Source organism: Varroa destructor, unplaced genomic scaffold, assembly GCF_002443255.2.
Source record: "Varroa destructor unplaced genomic scaffold, Vdes_3.0 BEIS01000005.1, whole genome shotgun sequence".
Lineage (NCBI taxonomy): Eukaryota > Metazoa > Arthropoda > Arachnida > Mesostigmata > Varroidae > Varroa > Varroa destructor.
Window position 1 is genome coordinate 14,354,531 of NW_019211458.1, and position 26,637 is coordinate 14,381,167.

The 26,637-nt window shown below is 39.9% G+C and overlaps 1 protein-coding gene across 2 annotated transcripts; it reads left to right on the forward strand.

Annotated features, from left to right (window-relative positions):
* The first annotated feature begins 434 nt into the window (after positions 1–434).
* Cpr (Cytochrome P450 reductase) lies at positions 435–25,617 on the forward strand. Of its 2 annotated transcripts, none has more exons than XR_015327774.1 (13): positions 435–1,567; positions 17,343–17,737; positions 18,465–18,651; positions 18,904–19,142; positions 19,597–19,702; positions 19,916–20,040; positions 20,269–20,476; positions 20,758–20,934; positions 21,795–21,946; positions 22,217–22,280; positions 22,625–22,756; positions 22,906–23,149; positions 23,538–23,679. XR_015327774.1 is itself a non-coding variant. In XM_022809649.2 (13 exons), exons 2-13 carry the CDS (start codon positions 17,553–17,555, stop codon positions 23,766–23,768), a joined length of 2,037 nt encoding a protein of 678 aa, XP_022665384.1. In that variant the 5' UTR covers positions 435–1,567; positions 17,343–17,552; the 3' UTR covers positions 23,769–25,617. The 2 variants fall into 2 exon arrangements, 1 of the variants encoding a protein (XP_022665384.1); XM_022809649.2 differs by having other exon boundaries at positions 22,919–23,149; positions 23,538–25,617.
* Positions 25,618–26,637: the final 1,020 nt, after the last annotated feature.

Below are 26,637 nucleotides of genomic sequence, written 5' to 3' on the forward strand. Positions count from 1 at the left end.
ATAGAGAAAAGAAAGAAAAAATCGTATCGACATCTATCGTCTCGCATTTTTCCAGCCATTTTTCTGGGCTCTTCAATCGCAACAGAGCACTTTTATGAGAAAAACTCCCCTGAGCTTTCCCCGTGCAGCCCAGGAAACACAAGGGAACGTGTTGTTAAATGGTGCTGTCGTTGACGACGGTGGTCTCAGCTAAACATATCAGTGCCAGCTCTCGCCGTTTCCGTCAGATGGCGCTATCCACGTTTCTGGTGACGTGCCGCCGCCGCTTCTGCTACTTATGGCTCTGTTAGTGGTGATGGTGTCTGCCATCATCGAGCAGCCCCTTTTCAGTCTTTGCCGCTGCTGCTGCGGCTGTAAGTGGTGGCAGCGGAAGAACAGACGAGACGTAATAATAACCTATGGCGGCTGATACGTGTTACGAGGCATGTAGGTTCCGTCTGCGCTTCTGCACTCCGCTGTTTTGCCACCGCTCCTGCTGGTGCTCCATCGACCACTGTAGTCGTCAATCTGCTGGTGGTGCTTTTTGAGCTGCAGGTAACACCAGCTGTAGATGGTGGTGTTCTGCTTGTTGTGCTTACTGCCCTCTGTCGCCACCACTGCCCACCACCACTATCGCATCGCATCAGCTGCTGTCGGTGGCCAAACGGCCTGTCACCGCAAGAAACAACAGCGAAGCAACGACGAACAACAGGCAGCAGCAGGAGCAGCAGCAACGGGAAAAAGACTCCCTAACTACCTGCTTGTCTGTCTGTCCGTTCCCTAACAGCCGCAGACTGCTGATTGCTACGGGAGAGCGTGGCTTGAGGCGAGTACAAAGTGCGTGTAACGACACGCAGTTCGGCCATAGGATAGTGCTATCAGAAGGCAGCTGTAAATCCGTCGAAGCAGTAGCGGTAGTGGACTCGATACCGCAAAGGGCAAATTTGCGCGAGTGTTTCTCCGTGTCTCGGAGCTGATCTATGAGCAACAATTAACACAGAAGAAAAAAAATAGGAGAAATAGAAAAAAAGGGAACGGAGACTTCTAGCACAGTTCGATTGTCGTTCGAATCGCCGGCTATGTTCTTCGTGACGAGTGAATGAGTTTGCCCGTTGCCTTCACTCGTGCTACTCCGCTTCAAGAAAAAAGAGGGAGAGACAGGTAAGGAACAGGACAGACTCAATGAATTAACGAAGTATCACCAACTACGTGGGTGCAACGCGACGAGAACGACAAGCGGGTCTGCAATCCAGTATTACCGATACCTTGATTTCCCAATGTGTCTGTGCGTGTTGTCGCATGTGATGTTCCCAACCGAATGAAGAAATCATCCACGGCAACGGAAGGAGTCTCTTTTGTTTGTATCTGGCTCTCCACTAATTATCTGCAAGTTCCGGGACGTACGGGAATTTCGCAGATAGACCAGTGTTGAAATTGAGGAGTTCCGATGAGAAGATATAAGACCGTAATATAATCTAGGCACAAATGAAAAAATGTGTGCTTTCTGACGGCAGACTAGAATTGTGTATACTTCACATCATCACCGTGGAGTTTGCGCCTATAAGACAGCTACCGTGAGCAGCACCAGGTGAGGGCAGCATGCGCTTTTAAGCAACTAAACTAACCGAATTAGCAATACCATTAACAAGTTGACAAAGGCAAATTCTATAGATTAAGATCCTACATACAAAGCAACCGTATAGAGAACAGGGTGAATTATTTCCGAGTGGCCTTTTGTCCGCTGGCGTGCAAATCTGCGTTATGAGATAACAATCAATAATTCTTTTAAATACCAAAACGTGCCTATTCGTGCTACGCTATCATATCGATACCTGAACATAGTCCATATTGACGCCCGTGTCTTCCTTTGAATAATAATTGATATATGTGCTCATATAAGAAACTCATGAAGGAAGCGATTGTTCAATTAAAGTTGTTTACGTTTCGTTAATTTCTGCTTCCGCAAGATCGAATTAAGCATATTTTCGGCATTTCGTACTTTTCACGCGACAACCGATTACGGTGGGACCAACCATCGCGCTGTGCTTCGTTCGAAAAAAAACATAGAATGAACGTTGGCTTTAGAGAGCAAAGTGGCGCATTTGGGATAACTGGATTCCATCTGTTTAGGATATTGAATTGCTTCTATATTTTTTTTTCATCATGACGTTTTTTTGATCATGACGTTACAAATGCATCGTTCAAGTGAGTCACGCAACCTGACAAAAACAACTATTTACTTTAAACTCAAGTTTCCGTTGTTCACAAAATAACGAGGCGCTCGCTGATGCGATTATCTACAATCAGTAGAACAGTTTTCAGGCGTTCACTGCTGCTATCCCTTATCAGCCTTAAGTTTATTAAAACACGGATAGATAAACATGTATAGTTGGCTTATTGTTAGCTACGAAAGTAGACCGTTTTTGTAAATAAGCAGTAATTTGCAATTTGACCTAACAAATCTGCATCCAGTTCAATATTTTGCACGTATGTACATCGTGAGCTGTTTATCAAAGATCCCCATTTGGTAAATGTAGAAGCGATAACAATAATAATAGATTAGCAATATAGCATCCATCTACTGTATGGGCCATACGGTAGACCGGCTTGCATGCTTACTATCTGTTCGTTAACAACTTCTACAAGTTTTCCTAATATGTTCTAATGCTACTACTGTTATGATCATTATCACCATGTTACCGTAATAAAGGCCAAAAAAAAAATATATATATATATATTTGCACACAGAACAAAGTGTTGTTCTGTCATCGTGCAGATTCGTTGTAGAACTACTATCGGCTCGTTTTATAGAAGGGACAGGTAGACATTAAAGCTGACGTCGTCGTCGGTCGCAGCGTTTACCCAGGTCTCCTCTTACGACTAGCTTTCCCTAGTACACATTATTTAGTAGACGAGCATATAGCACTCGTTGCCTTATTGAGTCGGCATGAGTTGCTCTCTGGCGATTAGCTTTTATTTGGCGGCGAATTTACGCTGACCGACTCTTTCTTTGTCGTCCCGTTACTTCCGATGTCTGCCCTCCATCTTCATGACTGTCAATACAACTATCGCATACACAATAGAAATGATAATAATCTTCATCATTGTACGAAAAATATTGCCGAAATGACTATTTGTGCTGTTTTGTAATACTGTGTACCGTTCCGTCTATGCATATTTTACCGCAGTATGTTATCAGTGTATGTTATTTAATTCAATACAGACAGAAAAAGCACTTGATCGAAGACTGACAAGCAAACTGACTAAGAGTGTATCTGTGTTAGTAAATTTTATTGTTAATAGGTTTGTTGGAATTAGGTGAGGATTTAAGTGATGTGGAAAAACGTTTTGATGTTGGCAGTCCGTGCTGAGTTTGCTAGATGATATTATTTTCGAATATGGTCCGTGTTAGTATAGACAAGGTAGTTAATAATTCATCATGCGTTTCTAGATACAGTAACGATTTTTATACTTTGTTTAGCCTGCGTATCGACCTTTTTTTGGACGTCAAGCCGAAAAATATAATAGCTGTCATAGACGATATCAAGTCCGTTTCAAATGTGATTTAGAAATCTTGGCTAGAATTGTTACAAAGTTACACGGGGAGATTAGCGAGAGAAACTTTCGAAAGTGATAGAGCTTTTTTTCTTAATCCTAACGCAAACAAGTTAAATGCTAAGCGGAATATTCTCCGGAATAGAAAAAAAATTCTCACGATGAATAAGGCATGCATTGAGACGCCGATAGGTCTATCTACTCATATGATGAACTCACTCTTTTTTTAGTGAGCGCGAAGATACTCGCATTGAGATGAACAAACTAAAACTGCGATGAGTTATCCAAAAGCTGAAAGACGCAATATGTTGGACTGGTGGTACCTAGCGAAAACGACAGTTTTGTATGCAGCTAATGTTGAAGCAAGAGCCAATCACTCAATCGCTCACTAATCTTTTATCACCTCATTCATTTTTGCAAGCTCTCATATTAAAGGCGATAAGCAACTTCTTATTTTCTTCCAAATTACGTTTGTTCTATGACTAAGCTCATCATCCGGATGTGTTAGGACGTTAGAATATAACTGAAGTTAAGTTATTGTCTTTTGTTAGATGCTTTACGTTACTGGGTTTCTATCCAGCTAAATGTAATATGCAGCCCACTTTGTCCATTGTTTGTTAGATATTTCGATTCTATCAGTCAGAGAATTTTCCCGTTTCGTTTGAATCCGTGAAGTTTTCTGAGGGTGACGTCGATAAGAGCCTACACAAACGTTTTGTTAAATTTTATACGTTCACATATAGTAGACAGGCTCTGTCTCCACAAGTTAGATCGGCCTGTCTCTCCAATGCTGTCTAAACTGATGCAATCGCTGGTCCGATCTTTGCTGCATATATACCCTGTCTACTAACCCACGACTACCTTTAGATGATTTCAATAAGTTCAGAAAATGTAATGAATTGCTGAAATGAACTGTTTCATCAAGGAGGCCCCAAAGACACTTATATCGCCAAAAAAATTACCTAAAAGAAAATTAACACATTTTTGAGCCAGGAAAGAGCAGCAACATTGAGATTTATGCTAACGTAGAATTATATCCAAAAGTCAATGCTAATCTTCGTCACACAGCTATGGTGTAAGCAATTCCGCCTTAGGTAGTCTAACATTAATTTTATGGGTAAAACAAGGCAGAAAGCAAATGATGTATTTCCTAGAAGACTACATCGCGCCATATGATTTCTCTTTATATCTATTAAAAATATATAATCTACGGGCATGGTTTAATGTAAATACTGGTGCTAAATGCAAATGTATAGAGTGTTCGTTCTAAATTTAGAGGGGTCAACAGCTATAAAACCCAAAAGAATGTCCTCTATGTCCACTTCTCTAGTTCTAAACAAACAATTTAAGAGCGCAAAAAGCATCCCCAATTTGGAGGTATTTCCTTCCTCGCTCCTGACTGTAGTCCTGCCGGACAGTCGACTCTAACGGTTAACGAAACGGTATTGAACCGTACCCCCGTTGTTTTTCTCTTTCAGCTGGGGGTAGAACTCATTGGTAGTCTGCTGTAGGCGGCAATACAATATTTAGTTGGCGGTCAATAGTCTGTCTCAAATTGCCTGCCTTCCTAGCATATCGATCCACCAGTGTCCGACGAATTTGCTTTGTCTCTTCGTCGTAGACGAACGCTTTTTCATGTACCTAGATCTCAATGAGATCTAAGAACTAGCCTAGAATTAACCTGTTCAAGTCGAATTCCTATTATTATGAAAAGCAGCATTCTTGTGCTCAAGTAAAATTTCAAGCAAGTCTCTTGCAAATGAATGGACCTACTGACAGGTGTGAGATGTAAGCTCGGAACAGGGTACGGTATCGGTATGGATTCAATGGCCTCAGATTGTGCTGGAGGTTGCGCAACCGTGAAGAGATCAAGGGGCAGATGTTCGTAGACTTCTATCTGTACAAACTTCAATATTATGTAATAGAGTGTCATCCATTTTAAGAGAAAGATGGGCGTGCAATTTACCAGATACATACGATGCAAGAATTTTTTTCCTTTACTTGTAGTAATAGGCTCTTGGTTGTCGAGCGTAGCCGAAAGAGGTGACGTGTGATGTCACGTTACGCGATACAGCATTTTATTTTTCCTTTACAAATTGAGTGTAAAAACATTTTAACAGTCATCATCGCCGGGCACCCGTTCTGTGAGAGGCTTGGCTACAAAGCCTTACGAGATGTTTGTATGCAATGGCATAAAAAATACTTGAATCTAGAAACAACGTTTCACTATCTGTGCATACATATATCACTTTGAATTTGTTGTTGAACTTGTTGTGTTCGCTGGCTAGCTTCGATAAGGATGTGTATTGATCACATTGCTAATCAAGTAAATAGAGCAAGTGCTTTGGGTTACTATCGTTTACCAGAATAATACATCGGCATGGTGTTTGTTTTACATATGTTAGACGGTGTGGCGTCCCGTTAGCCATTTGTTAATTGCTTATCACATCATTATTGTAATGTTAATTAGAATTATTATAAGATCTGCACTACATGATATATTGCATGGCAAACGCGTATCTCTATTGAAAACGTGTAGCAGATATCACACATGTGAAATGGGAGTGTCAACGTCATATTGTAACAAACGAGAAACATCGAAGGACACGTATAACGAGGCAGAGAAATTGCGTGGCCAGACGTAGTCGTACGAGGAACTTCCGGCCCTGCGGATGAATAGGCAATCAGCGAAATTGGCAAGGCTTCCTTCCTAATTTATAAGTATTTAAATATATCTTTTTTTTTTGTCTACTTGTTTATATCTTTGTACCAAAATTTGACCCCCATGGCTTTTCTCTAATATACCAGTCCACAAAAACTACCTCAGTGGCGATTTTAGCGTTCAGGCTGGGTTTTGTGCTGGTAGCAGTGGTTGTTATTCAATGACACTGAGGGGCGACGAAAGTGATTCTACCAGGGAATAATCTACCGAAAAGCTAAATGAAGAAAAAAAAATATATAGATACCTTAGCTTATACGTATCTAGTTTATATATACGTACATTAGTTTTTCGACCTTACTAGACGATCGTTCATTTCTGAACCGCAATCGTTGATGACTGACAAGCAAATCACCGGGAATTAAAGCGGGAACTAGCATCGATTGACATACGCCAATCTTACAGAGATGCTACTAATGCTCATAATGATTGCCATCACATTCTTATCATTTCTTCTTTCCCATTTTTCCTTCATATTTACTTCTGGGGACAAACGTTGACCATCGATTTCAGATTATTAGAAATAGCCGTACGAACTAAAACGTATAATAAACGAGTATTAGGCTGAGCGTTTGATCTAATGAGACCCGTATAAGAAGCAAATGTATAGCATTAGTCAACCTTGAAGACCGAACGTGCGACAGTTTAGTAAGATCACAAAGCGAAATGATTAATCTGATTATTATACTAATAATAGTAATAGATGTATCGAGAAGAAAACGAGTCGAAAAACGTTTGGTGTCTTCAATGATGGCAAGACTGAAATCGTGGACCATCGAAAATGGTGTGAACGGCTTCCTCTAAATAATGGGTTGAGGCGCGTACGTCCATATAGAAATATGGTTTAGAATATTTTACCGACGTTTTCCTCGAAATATGATTACGTAGTTTAGCGCATCCCCTATACGAAGCTTTTTTATTGTTTTCGTTTGTCATTAGCGCGAACAACACGCGGAGTAGTAATAAAAATCAAAACGTGACGAGGCAACAAGGTTATTTCCTAATATACTGGCCATTGTTGTCTGTTGATATGACGCGTATAGCAGCAAGCCAATATAATACGGAATACTCACAGATTAATGTTATATGCTATTTAATCTTCTAGAGTACAGTTAATGTTAGAAGCCATTTAGCGTAGGATACACGGCGCGCCCTTAACCGTTTATTGGAAGAAAGTGAAACACCTTACGAGAAACAACGTTCGCAAACATCTCAAATGGTGCCTCGTTAACGAACCAGTGCTTGATCTTCTTTTTTTCAAATAGCTACGATACCAGTGATTATGACTGAATAGAATAGAGCGTTTCGATAACGCATCGGTTCCAACGAATGGTCTTAAATATTGCAAGTTTTGTTTATGCCGACGCAAGCGTAAGAAGTAATTGTTGTCGTGTATTTAGTTCTGAGGAAGCTTCTTTGGAGTTTCTCCGAGGACTGTGTAAGGACATTTGAGACAAATTAAAAAGATGTCAACTTATTAAAAACAATAGTGTTGTAATACCGCTACGAGATTTTTATTCTGAAACATCCGATGGCTAGAGCTTTGACCCGCCGTTCCTTCCAACAGTTTGTCTGAAGACACTTGTACGAATTCAGTTTAAGTATTGATGCTCTTTGTCGTATGAAGAGTAGCTACAGTTAGCGATCGTTTATAAGCACTAGCATCAAGAGTACTGGATATATATGGTCCTTTGTCTTATGCTTGTACAAGTTGACGAGGAACATTAAGGTCCTTAATTCCTAATGGTAAACAGTGAAAATGCAAACTATGAGATGAAAATCGACTTAATTTATTTAGGTTTCCCAAACTAGTTAAAGGCTAATAAACTGAACTTAAGGAGCACCCAGTCTAGGAGTTTGGGGGTTTGCGCGGTCCTTCAATTTGTTTCCTGCACTCGACTCTACATACGCTATTCATCTATTTATCCCATATCAGGGAACAGGTAGTAGTGGTTTTGAATCAAAAAGTACAGAGTACAGCACTTAAATTAGGACAAATTTTGAGGCGATGCTTATGATAATGGTCATGCGTTCATCAACCATCCCAGGTACCAGACAAAAGTCAGTACTTTCTAGCACGAAACGACAAATGCGTCACAGCGGGTAGCAGTGCGTCGTTTCTAAGATTTAAACGGAGACCAGCTGTCAGCCAATTTCTACGCACTGGATAGATCTCATTAAGATCAAAAACTTTTTTTTAGTCGAAATCGACGATATATATTGTTGCCCATTCTCAAATTGGCAAATCAATCAATGGGGTTTGGATGGAAAGTGCTTGAAAGTTCATCAAAATAGTTTGGAAAATCCTCTATGGCACACTTTTATTTCTGACCCAGAAATCAATAGCTCTAGTAGTTGGTTTTTTTTGTGACTTTTTAGGCCTTTTGTGCCCTTTAAAAATGTTAGCTATTCTCAGCCCTTGCTTTTTAAGACCTTTAGCCGATTATCAGACTGGAATTTAATTCTCCAAAATGTTTTGCGTATGGCACATTTTAACGACACCTAAAAGCCACCAGTATCGCTTGCCGCACAGTTACTATTAAAGCGTTATTTACATATAAAAGAAGAATTCGTTACTATTTTAGGTCTCAAATTATAGGTGTGATCGCAATGGATCGTGATATTCTTAGCATCCACAAAAATGTTGTTTATATTAAAAATGTATTTAATGGGCGATTACAAGCTCTCCGGAACTTCGAAATCAAATAAGTTTTTAACTATTTGGGCTACAATTTGTTATTAGATTTTTTCATATATGTTAGAGATACCATTCTTTATTTATTTTTTTGTATGCGCTATGGAGACTCTTGAGCAGCCGTATGCTTATTGTTCGCCGTTTGATACTCAATGCCTTTCTCTATTTCTCTATCAATGATTTCTCGATATATATCGACAGTGGCATATGCTTGTATACTAATTTAGAGCATAGAGGGCCCCGTAATCACACGGACTTGCACCGGGAGAATAAGCAGCTTGAAGTCACTGTTGGATATTCCTTTGCTCAATCCGGAAAACAATAGGAGCAAGCTGATGAGATCTGACGTTGTCGCAAGTAAACAGACTGGGCGCTTTCGACTGCCGTTCTAATGGTCCATGAGTCTTTCGAAGAACTCCAGTTAGGACGCAGTATAGTATGTATGCTTAATTTTTGGCGAGCATTTCATCTACTCATCCGTGTGCTAACATCATCTTTTGTCCGATTCTATTTGACACCGCCACCGAACTCGATTTCTCCCCAGGACGATGTCATTTTTTTATCTGATCTGATTCCTTTGCGGCAGGACGCTGTAAATTTAACCATGCTTCGACTATAACGGAAACCACTTCAGGTGGATTTTTTATTAACTGCAAAAATCTGTTCTGCAGGTTCCTGCAAATTGTATGTGGAATACATTATACGAATTTCCAATTGGCCCGAAGTCACATCATGGGATTCCGGTTTCCACATTTTCAGTATCTGGATTATGATTCTGTAATACGCAATATGTAGGCTACCAATTTTGGCCAACAACGCCCTTAAACTTCAAACTTTGTTCTCGTGAAAAGCCTCCTCCATGGCGACAGTGTGTTCATGACTTTCGGGTTTCCCTCAACACTCTAATCTCGGTTGTTGAAATGTTTGCATGCTGCACGTACCGTGCTTTCGCTTAATATATTCAGACTTCATATCTTTACAAATTTTTGATAAAATAGCGCAACACTATGGTCTTTGAGGAAAAAGTTCCTTCTAGTTGTTTCACTTGTAAATTTCTGCAATACTGGAGTACTTTCCACTTAAGTTTCTGCTAGTGACCTATAATTCAGAAGTTATTCAATTTCATTGACTGTAACAGTCTAATAGATACAGTCTTTAAAACCATCCAGAAAACAACTTCTTTACCGGTTTAGGTGCCGTATTTTATTCGTATATCTGGGTGCTGCCATTTCGCTCAATCGCGGTCGTAAACATAAGCCGTAATTCAGTATGTCTAGATGACACTGAATTGTTAATTAAATTGCTGCTTTAGATTGGTGTTGGTCTTGTGTAGTATTTTTGGCCTAGACAAGAGCTTAGTAGCAAATTTTCGGGCTTGTTTGTTGCGCTTACGGCTCAGTCGACATTCGAGTTGGTACAAGAATAGCTTTCGAAATCTTCTAATTAATTTATTGTTTCTTTGATTAATAATGCTAGCCTCCTAATTAAAGGCGTGTGCAAGTGCTCCGATGTAGATCATCTCTGGAGGGAAACGAAGATCTTTGAAATTGAAATGCTGAAAAATATATTTTCACTGCTGTGGTAAAGTGTGTGTATTTTCTTGAGGTTCTTACCAATAGATCTATATGTAATTCTGACCTAAGTTCAGACCACATAACTGAAGATAAAGGAACCTTGACGCCTAATTCGATTGAAAGTGTTATCCAAAAGTAACCTCTCGGATTTAAAGTCTAACCAAACCTCCTACTCGTACTTGAGCATAATAGCGCATATTAAGTCTCTGTCATGTTATATCGTGTTGTTTTCTTTTTTCAACGATGTTTTCGTCGACTTTTCGTAGCAGCTGACTTGAATTTTTATTTCTGAAGATTGTTTTGTTATCGTACTGATGCTTTTATTGATGCGTGATAAGTGTTGATGCTATAACACAAAATCTTTTTCAAATACTAGTTGCGATTCATTTGTAAGGGGAAGCACCACTTTATAGTTGAAATCCTGTTCGTTAAGCCTGCTCATAGAAGCTTTTATTTTGACACATATACTTATGCAATAAATGATTATTATGGAACTACTGGAGAAATTTTTTATTTAAAAAAAAACTGGCCGATTTGTGTCGATCTCTCTTTCAGCCTTATCTAACTGTACTATTTCAGTGTGCTTGTGCAGCTTACGTTCTCCAGTGGCCAGTTCTCATTAGACCTTGCCAATTCATGATATAACCGCCAACTTTGAAACAAGTCGCCCGAGAGACGCCAGTGTCTATTACTTGATGTAATCTAAGCCTGAGTCATTGGCAAAGAGAGATCGGGTATTAGAGGTGTGTTGAAACGGCAGGGATTTTTGGTGCCGCTACCCAGCAGGTTATCACCAATTACTAGCCGATTTAACTACGTTTGTTGTTATGACTACGCAGTTACAAGCTGTTGTAGTTGCAAGTCATGCGATTCATATAACAACAAGTGTCCTTGGCCGTCCTCTCTCTTATTCGTTCGACTGATTTAACTTTTTGAGTGCCGCTAGGACGCTATGATGGCGCGGAGATGAGCAGTTCTTTGATACGTACACGATACTACTAGAGTCAGAAAGAAAAATGATCATCGGAAAAGCATCGGAACAGTTGATACTGCTAACTCAAGTCACTGAAGCTATAGCGGATGACGTGTAGTGCGTGTCACTACTTCTACGGATGTAGATTCAACACGGATAGACGCAAAGGTTTTGTGCCGCACGTAGCAATTCGTATCGCCCTTATTTCGAGCCTAATGGAGAACAAAGGACGAGTGGTTGTTTTATAACTGGCTTATAAAAGCCACTAGGAGACAAAAGCCAAGATTGACTTTTATTCCTTACGGTTCGCATGGTTTGCGTGGCTGTGTGTTCATGGTGGTGCTAACGGCCGCTGCGGTGGAATTATCTGTACTCCATAGAGTCAGTTGTTAACTTTGTTACGCTCGAATTATTAAAATGATGCGTTCTAACAATAACAGTAATATTTGTCATCTTAATTTTAGAGACTGGAGACATAATTGCTCTAGTCTACCCTAACGCAATTGAAAAATTATACTATTATTACGAGGCAAAGTTCTGAGTCATATTTTTGTAAATATGGCGAAAGTTTCAGCTACATTGGTCATTTGCTAAGTTTGAATCGAGGCAACAGATCTGGCTTAGTTACTTTTTGACAGAATCTTCATGCTGACCTGTATGGTTCTTATGGAAACAGTTATCTGGCACGATGACGGTCCTGTTCCGTCGTAAGCTGTTAGAGACACCCTGTTCAAATTAGAACTATAGAAATTCAATTCACTTATGAAACAAATGTTCTATTTATCTCTCACAACGGTGACGCAAGCCTCCCTCGAATGGCCAGGATACGACGAGTCGACTCGTGTACAATATTTACACAGATCAGGAGCGGAATGGCGCCATCAGAGTACAGTTGTTACCGCCGTTGTCATTACACTCGTTTGTAGAACAGTACTACCAGGTTGGCGGGTCTCCAATGCAGCTTTTTCTGCCGTCTACATGTGCTCGCATATAATGTGTATCCCCGTCGTCGTAGTAAATCAGGACCAATTTCTCCGCTTCGCCGTTCATTTCCCATTAATAGATTGCGGTCAGTTCATTGTAATGGCATGACGCATGTGGTTAACTCAGTTGCTCTCTTCTCACTCAGTGTTACTCTTTCTTTCTAACCGTTTACCATATATCTTCCGGCTGCAGTCCAATGCAGCCCCTATATATATGGTATTGTCTGCCTATTGCTAGCATTACAATACAGAGACTCACGAATAGATGGATTAAAGTATGATTATTGCTTGCAACAAGGACACAGACAGGGATAGCGTTAGAAACGAGCTGACCACTTAATTCTCTCCTCCTCTTGTCCTTGGCTACTCGTGTCTTAAGGGCTTGATCATCTCAGATCACTATAAGACAGTAAAGTTGTACTGACCAGGTCAAGTGTTAAGCAGTGGTGAAATAGATTCACAAAGATCGTTGAAGAATCGTTTAAAAATGGGACAAAACGGGGTCGCAATTACCGGGGTCGCGTTAATTACTTTGAATACCTGTTGATGCTCGATAATAAAGGTTAGCATTTTGTATAATTGTTTACTATTTGCACGGCTGAAAATTGTCGAAAGCTCTTTTCTGTGATCTTCTGCTATTATAATGAGTTCGAGGTCTAATAATGCGCATTCAGAATTATTTTACTTCTTTAGTCTCTCGCCTTAATTGATTTCTGATTAGAAATAGGACTGCGGGATTGGAAGTAAGTGTTTGCGTCGGTAGTGGCATGTACTCTTCCAATGAAATTGCTCCATATATATTGTTATAGAGCACTGAGATAGAGAAGCAGGTCATCTGGCGCTGAAAGGTTCAGAACAGGACTATCCGGGTGTAAATTTGATTGAATTTGGGTCAGCGCATCCAATAGGATATTGCTCTCTATGCCTGAATGAACCGTGTGTTCTCCTGGCATGACCCATAGGATTCATCAAACACGTGATAGTTACCCGCTGAAGCTAGTATTTGCGAAACTTGAATAGCATTAACAGGAATCGAATGTTGCGTAGGTTTTCGTTAGATCAAATATAGCCTACGAATAACGCTCGGAATTTTTAACCAGATATGGCACACAAGTTTCTGCAGCAACTCAATACATACATCACCATAGAAACAAACGAAGGACAAAATCGTTACTCTCATATTCATTCATTTATATTATCTGAGCAACATTGCTAAGGTTAAAGTGGGAATCAAATTTAAATAGCCTAGAATCGGTTCTGCAGAGGCCGTACGTAGTTATAAGAGGAACACTTTTGTTCACGACGCTACAGATGAAAACGAATGAAATGCGTTCTCCTTCATTGTGGCTATTTGTTCTTCTGCGAAAAAGACTTCGCTAAAAATATTTTGAGTGAATGAGAAAATTCGAACGCAAAATTGGCTTATAATTTTTAACTCTTCAGCCATCACCGGCATACGCAATAATGATATAAACCTGTGTATTCCGTTACCATGACAGATGATAAAGTAAATTTGCATTGTCGTCATGGTAGAATGACACTCAAGGCCAACTACGGTAACCTACCGTTGAGAGCAAGGATTTCCAGTGAGTATCTTGAACTACCCACCAATGCATCTTTCCCGTTTTTGCCATCATGACATTTGGAGTTTTCTTGTACAAATATTCTTAGTTAATAAACCGATTTTCCAGAATCAATTTTTCTACTGCTACACTTTTCTAAATAACTTTGTGATACTTTGTCCACCGCAAGAGTCCATTACGTGGCAATCGAAAGCGATGCGGCGACAGTAAAGCTGTCGCTGTAAAGTAATTGCTTTCCGCTTACCAAGGGATCATCGACAAGCGTTCAAAAGGCGATGCCTTATTCATCGAAGTACAGAACTGTCAAATTATTTTCCCTGTGGGCTTTCTCCGTGTGGAGCGTCAAGGTCAACGGATCCTGATAAGTACCCGAAGGCTCAGTAACGATAATGCCACGTCTATATAACGAGCTTAGTGCAGCAAATAGACAGCCATCACGCACGCTTAGCGGAACCAAATGGCAATCATACCCTTAGTCGAGCTGAACATTGCACGGAGACTTTTTGGCCCATCTCTCGACACAGAAGAGCGACCGATCTTATGGCTATTTCTCGGTTTCGGTACCCATTGTCCCTTCCCAAGTCAAAGTTATCTTTATTTATACGAAGACGCGTGATGTACTGCGCACTTGCTCAGCCTGTCAGCTGTTGAATATCATGGATGACGCCGGAAGTCAATGGAAGGGCGATAGGCGAGCCTACAAACGTTCCTTTATGTATTCGTTGGATATTCGTTTGTTATAAGGGGTTTTTAGATAGCACCATTATCACCGTCACGTTTTGATCACCTCCCGCTTTTGACACTTGCCCATTTCGGGAAGTGAGACGGTAGCGGAGGGACGCGGCACGGCGCGGCGCGGTACATTCACTCGCAGGGATCTATGGTACGATTTCTTCGATTTTTGAACAATATTGATCGTAACGAAGTGCTCGAACTGACTTCTGCACTGTGAGGTAATTGTAAGCGAAAAACAAATAAACGAGGTGACAGGCAGATGATATCATTTAGCGAGTTCGTGTGAAATTGGCGTTATCCAGGACAAGGTTGGGCTCCCAGCATTATACTGACGTTGCCACCATTTCAAAGAAAGACAAACATAGAGCAGTTCATGAAATGTAGGAGTAGCAAGGACGGCTTTGCCGATTTCAGTATTGCTCTGATACAACGAAACTCCGTTGATGGTATAACGACATTCCGGCGACAAATTCGGCTGTGAATGCAAAAAAAACTGTAAATAATAGTAGAATTTTCGCGTGTCACCCCACAAGTCAATTATACACATGGCTGTTTGTACTCGCTTCGTTTTGTCATAAGGCAGCGGACGTTTCATAAGCATGCTGTATCTATTCTTATATGTAGATAGGTATAGATATCTATAGACTCCTATAGTTTGCTTCTGTTAATTTTTGTGTTAAACGGAACTGTCGTTCAAGTTCTCGCAGCCTTGCCGTAAGAACAGACGAATATGTGACATCATTTATGGGATCGTTGTCGGTTCACTTGTAGAATAGAATGGTCAATAGTCGAAGCCTTCGAGCGTTTATAAAGCAAAATATTAAAAACGTCTCGTGGGATTTTAATAATTTTTTCTTTTTTCGGTGTATAAAAAAATTCTGAACACGTCGATTTATTGGGCATATATAATCTCTGTCAATTATGCACTTATCAGTGAAGACTAATTTCCTCAAGTCGCCGAATGTAAAGGAAATTATAGTTCTTGTTGTCAGAAACAAGTGTTACTAGCTCATCAGCATCAATCATTAGTTGAAAATATTATCACAATGTATGCGCGCTGCTTGAATTGAGTAACACATTGAGCGATATCTTCTGTTTTTCATTCAATATCAATAAAACTATTGATATTTTAGAGAAGAATGTGACGCTATCTACCTAAACAAGTTGCTGTTAAATTTAGGTATATAAATATGTGTCTCAAGATTTTTGGTATATATTTTTAATTTCTTTCCAGTGAGCGTGCATAGTCCTCGCCACATGGGCCACTTCCTAATTATGCATTTGATTTTTCTCACGGCAGAAATTAAGCCGGGCAGTTGGTCATCTGTTGAAAATCCATTTCAACGAATTTTCCTGAATCTAGAACACCCGCTTACTGTATGAGAAGTGAACATGATCACTGTAATAATCAGACGAACATGATCATGCATTGCCAACGACGCGCTCCTTGCCCATAAGAAAAGTTCGTTCAGCTACAAACAAGCAAATGCCCGTGCAGACGAAAATCGTGAAGCATAACAGTGTATGACAGAGAATAGTTATACGTATGTGGAACTTGAAGCTAGCTCTTCAAACTTGAGCTAAGTACTAAATATATAGATAATTATGAAATAGGGCAATGACAACTAATTTTGTTGAAGTGTACGTAAGTAGAGGATTTACGTTTCTAATAATAATGACCTACCAACAATTTTTTCAAGCTTATATGTTATGTATCTCGAATAAGTGGCAACAATGTCCACACCATTTTCCCGGTACTCCCATTTCAAAGGTTAATAGAGTTGTATATTTTTTTAATATGGGAGATAATGATGTGCAATGCATATAAAAATAATAACAAAAAGAAGCAAACGCAGACTCTTAGCAGGAACCAAACGCTTGGGGTGGTCCTGCCCCTACTCGCAGAAAGGATTTGAGTGATAACGCCCGACAATGCGAGTGCAATGACTGGTTAAACAAATGTCTGGAGTAATGATTTCATTAAGTTTAGAACACGCGATAACTTTAGGCATAGCAATTACAAGAGGATGAGAGCTTCGTAACTTGTACAGTTTGTGCTTTTTACGCGCTACCACTAAATTCGTAAGTTGGGGACGAAGATGGGCTTCTGTGCTAGCCTGAAACGGTTGTTATCTACTGAGTTTAGATTTTGGATACGTGAAACGCAATGATACGCATGGAATGCATATTTTAGCTTGGGGTACTATTGCTGCAAAGCGGATTAATCTTTCGTACCACTCATAAACCAGCCGCTAGAGTCTAAAATTGGTAGTAATGGGTAAACGGTTTCGAATAAAGATAAGAGCCTAACGACCTTGGCTATGTGTCGTACGTGACGTCAATTGCCTTCCGAAGCTTATGTTGAGAATTACGTTATCTATCATTTTTACTGGTCATCTAGGTCATATAAACAAGTTTCTGTCAATCTAATCTAGGAACAGTGTACGATGCCCGAACAAATATGTGAAACGGTACAACCACAGAGGTGAAAATTAACAATTCAGCTTTGTTACCCTGCGTTTGTTATGCCTGATGAATAATTTCAGTTATCAGACAGATCGGTTCGCGGTGTCGGAGAGCACGCCAGTCCGGATCATCGAGAATTCGTTCATGTAATTTTAATATTACCGGATTACCCGGCACCGTACCTCATAAGTATCGTCAGCCTGCGCTGTGCAAAGTAGACCCGAGGCATCCCGTTGATCCGATTATAGACAGCCCATTTCCAACTATCACCTATCCACTTATCCATAACAATGTCAGATCCGGCAGCTGGAGCAGCCGAGGCAGCTGTTGAAACTTCGGTATTGTTAGTAGGAGCTGTGGATGTCGCTATACTGGCAACACTCGTCGGAGCCGCTTACTGGTGGTTTTTCCTTCGGAAAAAAGATGACTTGTCATCATCGTTTGATGCGGCCGCCATCAAAAGCTTCTCCATCGAGTACGTATCACTCGGATTAGAACTACATCATTCACAACCGCGTTTTGTGGTACCATCTGTGACTATATTGAGTATGTTTATGGATGAGCACTGCACTAGGATTATTTCACATAACGCATCACATATGTTTACGCATAGATTTCTGGCCCAGCAAACTGGAGACTCAATAGTTCAAGCACCACTCACATTGTCATTTTGGTTTTCGTTCATCGCTGTAACAAATTGATGTTGTATTGGTATCCAACACATCCTGAGACCATTGCCAAAAGTAATATACGGTCTCCATATCTGCTCAGGAACCCGACGTCATTGCAGAATATGTGCACATACATATTTTGTGATAATAATAGTGTAGATGTAGTACGTTTGTGTGAAGACACAGAAGAACCCTTCAAACTCGAATTTCGCTGCTTTAATAGTATGTGCAAGGGTCTTCCGTATAACAAAGGCGAAAAGCCCTATTTGTTCAATTATTGTTGAAGGTGGTCAGCTGTGGCTAGGTCTTGGGATGTCCTTCTCAAACAGGTGAAAAATCTGGATGATGTAAATGCTCTTTTTGTAGAAAATATAATCCAAAAGCAATGGTATTCAATATAACGTCGTGGCGTTTGTCACGATAATTATTACACAATCGCATATGCAAGGTGACAGATATAGCACGATTATTCGTATTATCTAAATGAGTTTTATTCTTGATACAAAATATTCGCTTTGGTAATCACTGTAGAGGTTCTATGAACCGCGAGCGGAGCAGTGGCAGCTTCATCTCAAAGATGAGAGCTCATGGACGTAACGTGGTTGTATTCTACGGTTCGCAGACCGGAACTGCCGAAGAGTTTGCGGCACGTCTTGCTAAAGAGGCAGTTCGTTACGGACTCAAAGCAATGGTCGCTGATCCGGAGGAGTGCGAAATGGTACGTTTCCTGATGTGCACGAAAAACAACCTAAACAAAGTTTCTGTAGTTACTTTTAACTCAGTCAAAAAGGAAGTACTAAGTACAAATTGGCTTATCCGTTCAACTTAATGTCTGGTTTAGTTGGGCTTACTTGCGACCTCGATTTTACCTATTTTAATGCCTCATAAAACGACGTTTGTTGATAAACCAGTATCACAATAGCAAGCTAGAACGCGAGCTTACAATAATACATCGACATCTATCTTGCAGGAGGAGCTGCAAGAACTCAAAACTATCTCCAACCATCTGGCGATCTTCTGTATGGCTACTTACGGTGAGGGAGACCCCACAGATAATTGTCAAGAATTCTATCAGTGGCTGCAAGAAGGCTCTGTTAACTTGCCAGGCCTTAACTATGCTGTATTTGCCCTCGGTAACAAAACTTACGAACACTACAATGCTATGGGACGATATGTGGACTCGAGGCTTGAGCAACTCGGCGCTTACAGGTAAACACACCATGGAAATTAAGTTAGCAAGGAATGTTGCTTAAGTTACTTTGAAAGATGGTTTTTGACGAGCATTACGTATCGCTGTTTGCCATTTAAAAAGGTCTACTTTTGCCGCCTGAGCTCGAGCTTAACCACCATTCAGGAAGCATGCACCAAAGAATGTAAAATGTACGAAGTGTTTTCCACAACTCACGAAAACACAACTCCCCCTAATAAGCGAATTGCTAAAAGCACAATTTGGAAAAGGGTTACAGATCTATGTGATGTTCAGGAATAAAGTGAGAGAAAGCTGTGATGAGAACAAAACGCTAACAATAATAAATATTTATTTACCAGCGTCGTATTTCTACATAGACTAATATTAATTATTCATTGGGAGGCTTCAGTAGGATGTTCATAAGTGATTTCAAAGAGTTTAGGAACATTATGTTATCGGTCCGCTGTGCTTCAGGGTGTTTGCACTTGGAGAAGGTGATGACGACGCCAATATTGAAGAGGACTTCATTACGTGGAAGGACGATTTCTGGGCTTCTGTTTGCGAACAATTCGGACTTGAGGTAATTGCTTCAGTTATCGTAAAAAGCTTCACTAGATTTATTAGTACGGTACAAGACACTAAATACAAAGCCTAGACACATGACAACAGAAACATTTAAGGACAGACCGTTTGTTCGGGGCAAAATAGCACTTGTAGCCGTTGAAAGCTATCAGCATTCTATTGTAAAGGATGACGTGATTTTAAAAGCGCTAATCACATGTTGCTGTGGCAGGTTTCAGCCTCTGATTTGAACATGCGCCAGTATCAACTAATCGTTCACGAAAAAGGCTCTTTGCCAGAAGACAAAATTTACCATGGGGAAGTGGCTCGACTTACTCAATTCACTAATCAGCGACCGTGAGTTAAATATTTACTCTCTTTGTTCAGTTTCTTATTTTTTGAGCCTTTCCTAGTCGTGCTTGGCTTTAATTCAGATGCTAAAATACTAGAAGTTACAGTACTTATGGTCAAGAGCGAATAACAATAATAATAATACTGGCTACAAACCGGAATACATTTCAAAGCAAGGTCATTGCTTTGAGCATCTTTTTGTAAGTTGAAACTAAGAAAAAATATTACCGACAGGCCTTTCGACCTGAAAAACCCGTATCTAGCAGAAGTGGTTGAGAAACGTGATCTGTATAATAGCGAACGGTCGTGCCTTCATATGGAATTCGACATAGTTGGTTCGAAGATGCGCTATGAAACTGGTGACCATATGGGCTTCTATCCGACGAACGACAGCGCTCTCGTGGAAGAGCTGGGGAAACTGCTCAATGTGGACCTCGATCAGGTAAGTCGTCAGTATAATATAGTATAATACAGATTAGAGATAGATTCCACTGCAAGAACGGACTTTCTTATAGCTCCTAGCGTGTACTACACCAAGTGGCATTATTGAAGATAGATCTTGTAATGTGCTTAGTAATTTGCGTTTCGGCATAGCCTTTCGAACAGCATAAGCTGCTGAATGTTCGTTGAAGGTCTCGCAGATACAGTATGATATGGGTAACTATATGTATTTGTTATCGATTTCCATTTGCTGTTGCCCCGATGGCGGTGATCAATCAATAGGTTATCACTTTGCGCAATACGGACGAGGACAGCTCAAAGAAGCATCCCTTCCCTTGTCCTTGTTCATACAGGACTGCTCTTAGCCACTACGTGGATATTTGTACAGCTCCGCGTACACACGTACTCAAAGAGTTATCGGAGTACTGCTCGGACGAGGTCGACAAAGCTAAACTCAAGGTAAAGAAACAACATGCCCCGCCATTGGAAAGAAATAACTCGCCAACTCTTCGCATCTTTAGAGACAAATTCAAATTTTAGCTGACATACCTATTTATGTGAATAAACAGGATGACTTTGGTACGTTTACCTATTTGACAAAGTGACCTAAACACATCAGTGACTTGCGAGTGGCGGCATGAGTTAGTATAGAACTGAATGTTGATTGCTCAAGGTGATGGTCTGTCACCTGCTCACGTGAATATGTGCGCCCCTGAAAGCGAATATAGTTACTTTTTCAGGAGGTTCAAACGACCGAAAAAAAAAAGCCTGATCACATATTCACCTGCCTGTGAAATTCTCTGAACGTCCCTTTGACCTTGTCGCCACTGTGGTTTGTTTTTCCCATTGTGCCTTAGTTCAAACGTCATGGTTTGCCTATTGAGCTCAGTGTTCGAGGCTCTCTTTACCCCAGTGGACACTGGGTTATTCTATCCTGGTAAAAGTTACTATTCACAAACAAAGTGAGTCAAACGTCAGAAACGATATCGGAGATGTGAATGTTTATTTTTATAGTGATGATGGTTAACACTAACTTTCTCTGCGAAGTCTTTTTGAACGCAAATTAGCTTCTCTGAATATCATAGCTCCGAATGCGTGACACCGACATATGCTTTTAGACGATGTCAATATGAGGAGAAATTTATCGACGTCACGAACATATAGGGATATGTTTTGTATTCTCGTAGTAAGTGGGGGCACTGTAATGACTCGTGCGCCAGCTGGATGCCCGATTCGGCAACGAGACGTTTTACTAAACGTTTGAAAATAAACACAGAGAATAAATATGCTCAGTATAATCAGAATCACTCGTTTTGCAGCTAATGTCTTCGTCAAGTGCTGAAGGCAAGGCCGAATACGCTAAGTGGGTACAGGAAGCGTGTCGTTCTATTGTGCACATCCTGGAAGATTTACCTTCGTGCAAACCTCCGCTCGATCTCATGCTTGAGTTCATGCCGCGTCTGCAGCCAAGGTGATCGTTAAGTCGAAAAAAGTGTAGGCATAAAATAATATGTCTGTACTATGTCTAACAACGTTCGTTTAGTAGGTACCTTTTGACAGGATACGTTCATATAACATCAGCGGAACTCCTATTCGCTGGACTACGGGAGGGTAGATTGAAACAAAAAAACTGAGTTATCTGGCCATTTGTAATATGTGTATTAAATACAGAATTCGAGATTCGTCCTGAGCATTTCATGTAAACAGCGTTATCTTGCTATCGATTTTGTAATCTGTTTAGGTACTATTCCATCTCATCGTCATCGAAGGTCTTCTCCGAACGCATTCATATCACTGCCGTCAAGGTACAAAGAAAACAGTAAAAATAACACAAGTGATTGTAGTATTCTACTACCATAATAATATGCATAACCTGTGTGTATGTCAGGCTTTAATTATAAGCAAATAATCATGTTTTTGTTAACAAAGGATATTTTTAGGGTACCAGTACTAAAACGGAATAGCACTGTTGTCTCTAGCTGAATCACAAGTAAAGCTATATGGGACTACAGCACCTATAACTAGGCTGGCGCTTAATATTAACTTTACTCCGTATTGATTAGTTCCAATTAAAATTTAAACCTAAGCCTTGTAAATAGTTACCTGTACAAGTATTAATATTTATATTGTTTCTCTCAATTGCCATCAGGTCGACTACACGACGCCGACGAATCGGCATATCACTGGTGTCGCCACTGGGCAAATGGCCATCACCAACCTGAAAACGCGTCTGCCAATTTTTGTTAGACGATCCCAATTCAAGCTTCCGACGCGGCCCACAGTAAGCATTGTGCAATTTCCCACCAGAGATAAAACTATTTGTTTACAGATAAGAACATTATTTTCACGATAATTAAATCTAAACCGACCGCTTTCTCTCCAGTGCATGCTCGTACCAGTGTCGTTCCACGCCGGGCCTTTAATTTTCAGTTATTTCCTTTAGGCACCAATTATCATGGTGGGTCCGGGAACTGGCCTAGCTCCGTTCCGTGGCTTCTTGCAAGAACGTCAACACCAACGCGTCGTAGAAAACAAACAGGTTGGAGAAAGTCACCTGTTCTATGGTTGCCGTAAGAGAAACGAAGACTTCTTGTACCCCGAAGAGCTTAACGCTTTTGTTGCTGATGGCACCTGCAAAATGTATGTCGCGTTCAGCCGTGAACAGGAGCACAAGGTGCGTTGCCTAGATCTTCGTCTTTTCAGAAATCTGCTGCGCTCCGACACGATTGGTTAAACAATTATACTTAATTATGTGTTCTATGATTCCGGAAACCCTCTGGACTCGTACTGCGTTTATCCACAATGTTTATAGTGCCATTCAGAATTTAAATTGTAGCTAAAGAAACGGTGTGCCTGGATCAGTGCGGCCATTTACACATTAGAATATGTAAAACACACAATCGTTTACATTTTTACATTTTTCAGTAATTCATTGATTCGATTAAGTGCTTGTTGCGACAAGTCATCACAATCAGAACGATAATAATTCAGTCACACACAGCCAACTACTTCGCTCATTGTAACGCCACGAATAAGAATTGTCTGAAATATGGTTATTCTAGATCTACGTGACGCATCTGCTCGCCAAGGAAATGGACCTAGTGTGGGACGTCATCGGAGTTAAGGGAGGTCATTTTTACGTGTGCGGTGATGCTCGTACAATGGCACGCGATGTCTACCAGATCGTACTAAAAACGTTGCGAGAGAAAGGCGGTATGAGCTCCGCCGATGCCGAAAAATATTTGAAAAAGATGGAATCACAGCGCCGTTACTGCACTGACGTCTGGAGCTAAGCAGTTGGTATCCAACGCAAAGCTGTATGCCGAACAACGAGGCCGCATTATCAACCCTATGCATTAATAAGTCGGGGATGTACCGACAACCTGAAGGCTCCCGAAACCAACAACGAGTTACTACAGTTTATCCACTCTTTTATGCATTTGCGCGGCGGTGGCGCAACAGCGAAATTCACAAGTCATCTCAATCCCCCCTTATTCTAGATCCATTTTTTCCAAACAAATTTACTTATACCTTTTATAGTGGCAGTTTGAGATGGTTGTATGGCTTAGACGTGAAAGGTCTAATTAACAGTACCGAGGTTAAGCACAAAATAAGTTTTTTGCTCAATGATCCGCTTACAAAACTAAGTATTTGGTTTTGTAATGATTGTACTATTATAGTGCTTATTTTTATTTTCTTAATAGGTTTAATATGAGGCTTATTATGAAAATAAAAATAATTAACCAACGATATAATGGTGGCCAAGATCGGACCCTTCAAATACACGTCGTTTCAAGTATTTGACGACATTTTTGTGAACGCTTAGGATCTGCTAAAAGGGGAAACCATTCGACACACCTGAACCACGAACTCGTCGCGGAGGGGTCAGGTGGGTCAGGAAATTAGGTGACTTCAAGCTGTGGAACATCTGAAGCAGGTGAAGGGCAAGAAAAAAACACGGAAAATATGTTCCTGAACTGTAGAATTGTGAGCGTGGAGGGCTCCTTGATTTTCTTGGTACATAATAGGTCGAAAACTCATCGCAACAACAAATGACTGCGAGAATTCAATGTACAGATGTGGCGCGGAAATAATACATCAAGGTCCTTTTTTGTTGTCATTGATAACACAATGCGTTACAGGAACAAGGTTGAAAGAGCTGAAATACTGTAGAGAATATCTATAGTACTTCCAAATGCTTGAGTCAGTAAACAGTCTTGTCCTAGGCTGTAATACTAGAAGGATGAATAAGAAAAAACGTATGACGTTGTACGCAGCGCAATACTTCACAATACCGAGTGTTGTATTTCACTATCTTGTATCTTGTAGTGCGCATATTGGGACCAGAATGAAAGCTAGACTAGAAAATAAATAGTCAAACTAAGTACCATCACGTAACTTCAACTTGGACGTAAATTATTAGACAATTACTGTACCGCATAGGGGGCTACAAGGCTACGTAACACTCATAATAAAATAATTTCAACCCAAGCCGAAGCCGTAATGGGAGGGCTTGCAGTTTAATAGTAAACTGTGACGACTTTGAATATAAATATCTTGTAGAAAAAGTTTATCCTACCAGGTATCTTGTGATCCCTGGCAGAAAATCAACTAATGCCTTTTCGAGGAATGGCTGGCGACTAAACTCGCCAAAGATACAGGTGCATTATTAACGGTAAGTAGAACATCTAAGGGATACAGGCATTCAAAATGATAAGATTAGAGGGCTATGTATAGTAAAATGAATAAATAGTCTATGTTTAGCATTTGTTTTAGGGGATGGGGGAGACGAGTAAACGATGAGAAAACTACCTAAATTGAAAATAGCGAATTAGGGAAGACTAAATCTTGCAAAGAGCTAAGTAAAACTTACCTATCTATAAAGTAAAACTACCTATAAAGTGACATATATACTTTCAATAATAGCCACTTGACCCTTTTTTAAGCCATCTTCAGTCGATGAAGCAATAGGGCAAAGTAACGTTGCTCAACAGCAACTGGTGGAACGAAATTATTATTTTTATAATTAATCAGTTTGTTGTGTGTGTATAAGTGTGTGCGTGCGCATCTGAACGCTGTGATCACGTTTATTAATGAAAATAATTAATAAAAATGATATTAAATGATGACAATAATATTGAATCATAACGAAGTCTTGTATTTCAACCAGCTAAGCATTAATATGATTGTATCGTATCGTGAATCATTCAAGGATCTAAAGCTATTTATTTCGCCAAGTAAGCTCTGGTAGAGTGTTGTCCGTGTGTGTCAACTGAAAGTTCCGTCAACTGCTTTACCAACACGTATCAATCATCGGAATCTAGTAGAAAGTTCAGTGCATTCAATAAGACACGCACTTAGGCGCACAGACAGATTTCATAAGACAAAAATAAAATAATCATTGTTCCTAAATGTGTTAATGCTATTGCATTACTTTTGGAATACGTTCATTTCGACTATAAAAATACTGCCTGCTCTTACGACTTGTCTTTACACGCAAACAAATCACTTCGAGAGATCAAATTGTCTGTTTTCATATTAAGAAAAATTCATCCATCTTGCAACGAAAATACGTTTACCTCCGCTACCTTTTAATTTAATTTAATAATGTAAATATGCAAGTTAATTGAAAACTATAGAACAATTATATTGAAATCCTCAAATATTTTCATATAGATCAAACGAATAATTATAAATGTAGCCGCAACGTCATGTATTCAGTACGAAATAATTTTCAATATAGATCAGAAGCTGTCGAAGATTAATCGAACTGCATTAACTTTTGATGATGGTTGTACCATTATGCTTTCCGTCATAATTGCACCATATTTAACGAAAAACCGAGCGAGATATATACAAATAAATTCTACAATTATGGGTATGTTCATCCATCTAAATTATTTAATTGCTCAATGAAAGGTGTAGTATCAATTCCAGACAGTAATTAAGTAAACTCAGTTATCGAGTAAACGAACAATAACGCCAGCCTAAATGATTTTTTTACAGCCACAAAAAAAGGTTCAAATAAGATTTTGATAGAAGATTCAAGAAAAATCTAGCTAAAACACTAGATAGTCTCTTTGGAGGGCAGCCTAAGTTTGAAAGGTCGTTTAGTCTACTTTTATATTTATGTTAGGTTGAGTTTTATAACTATATACAGAA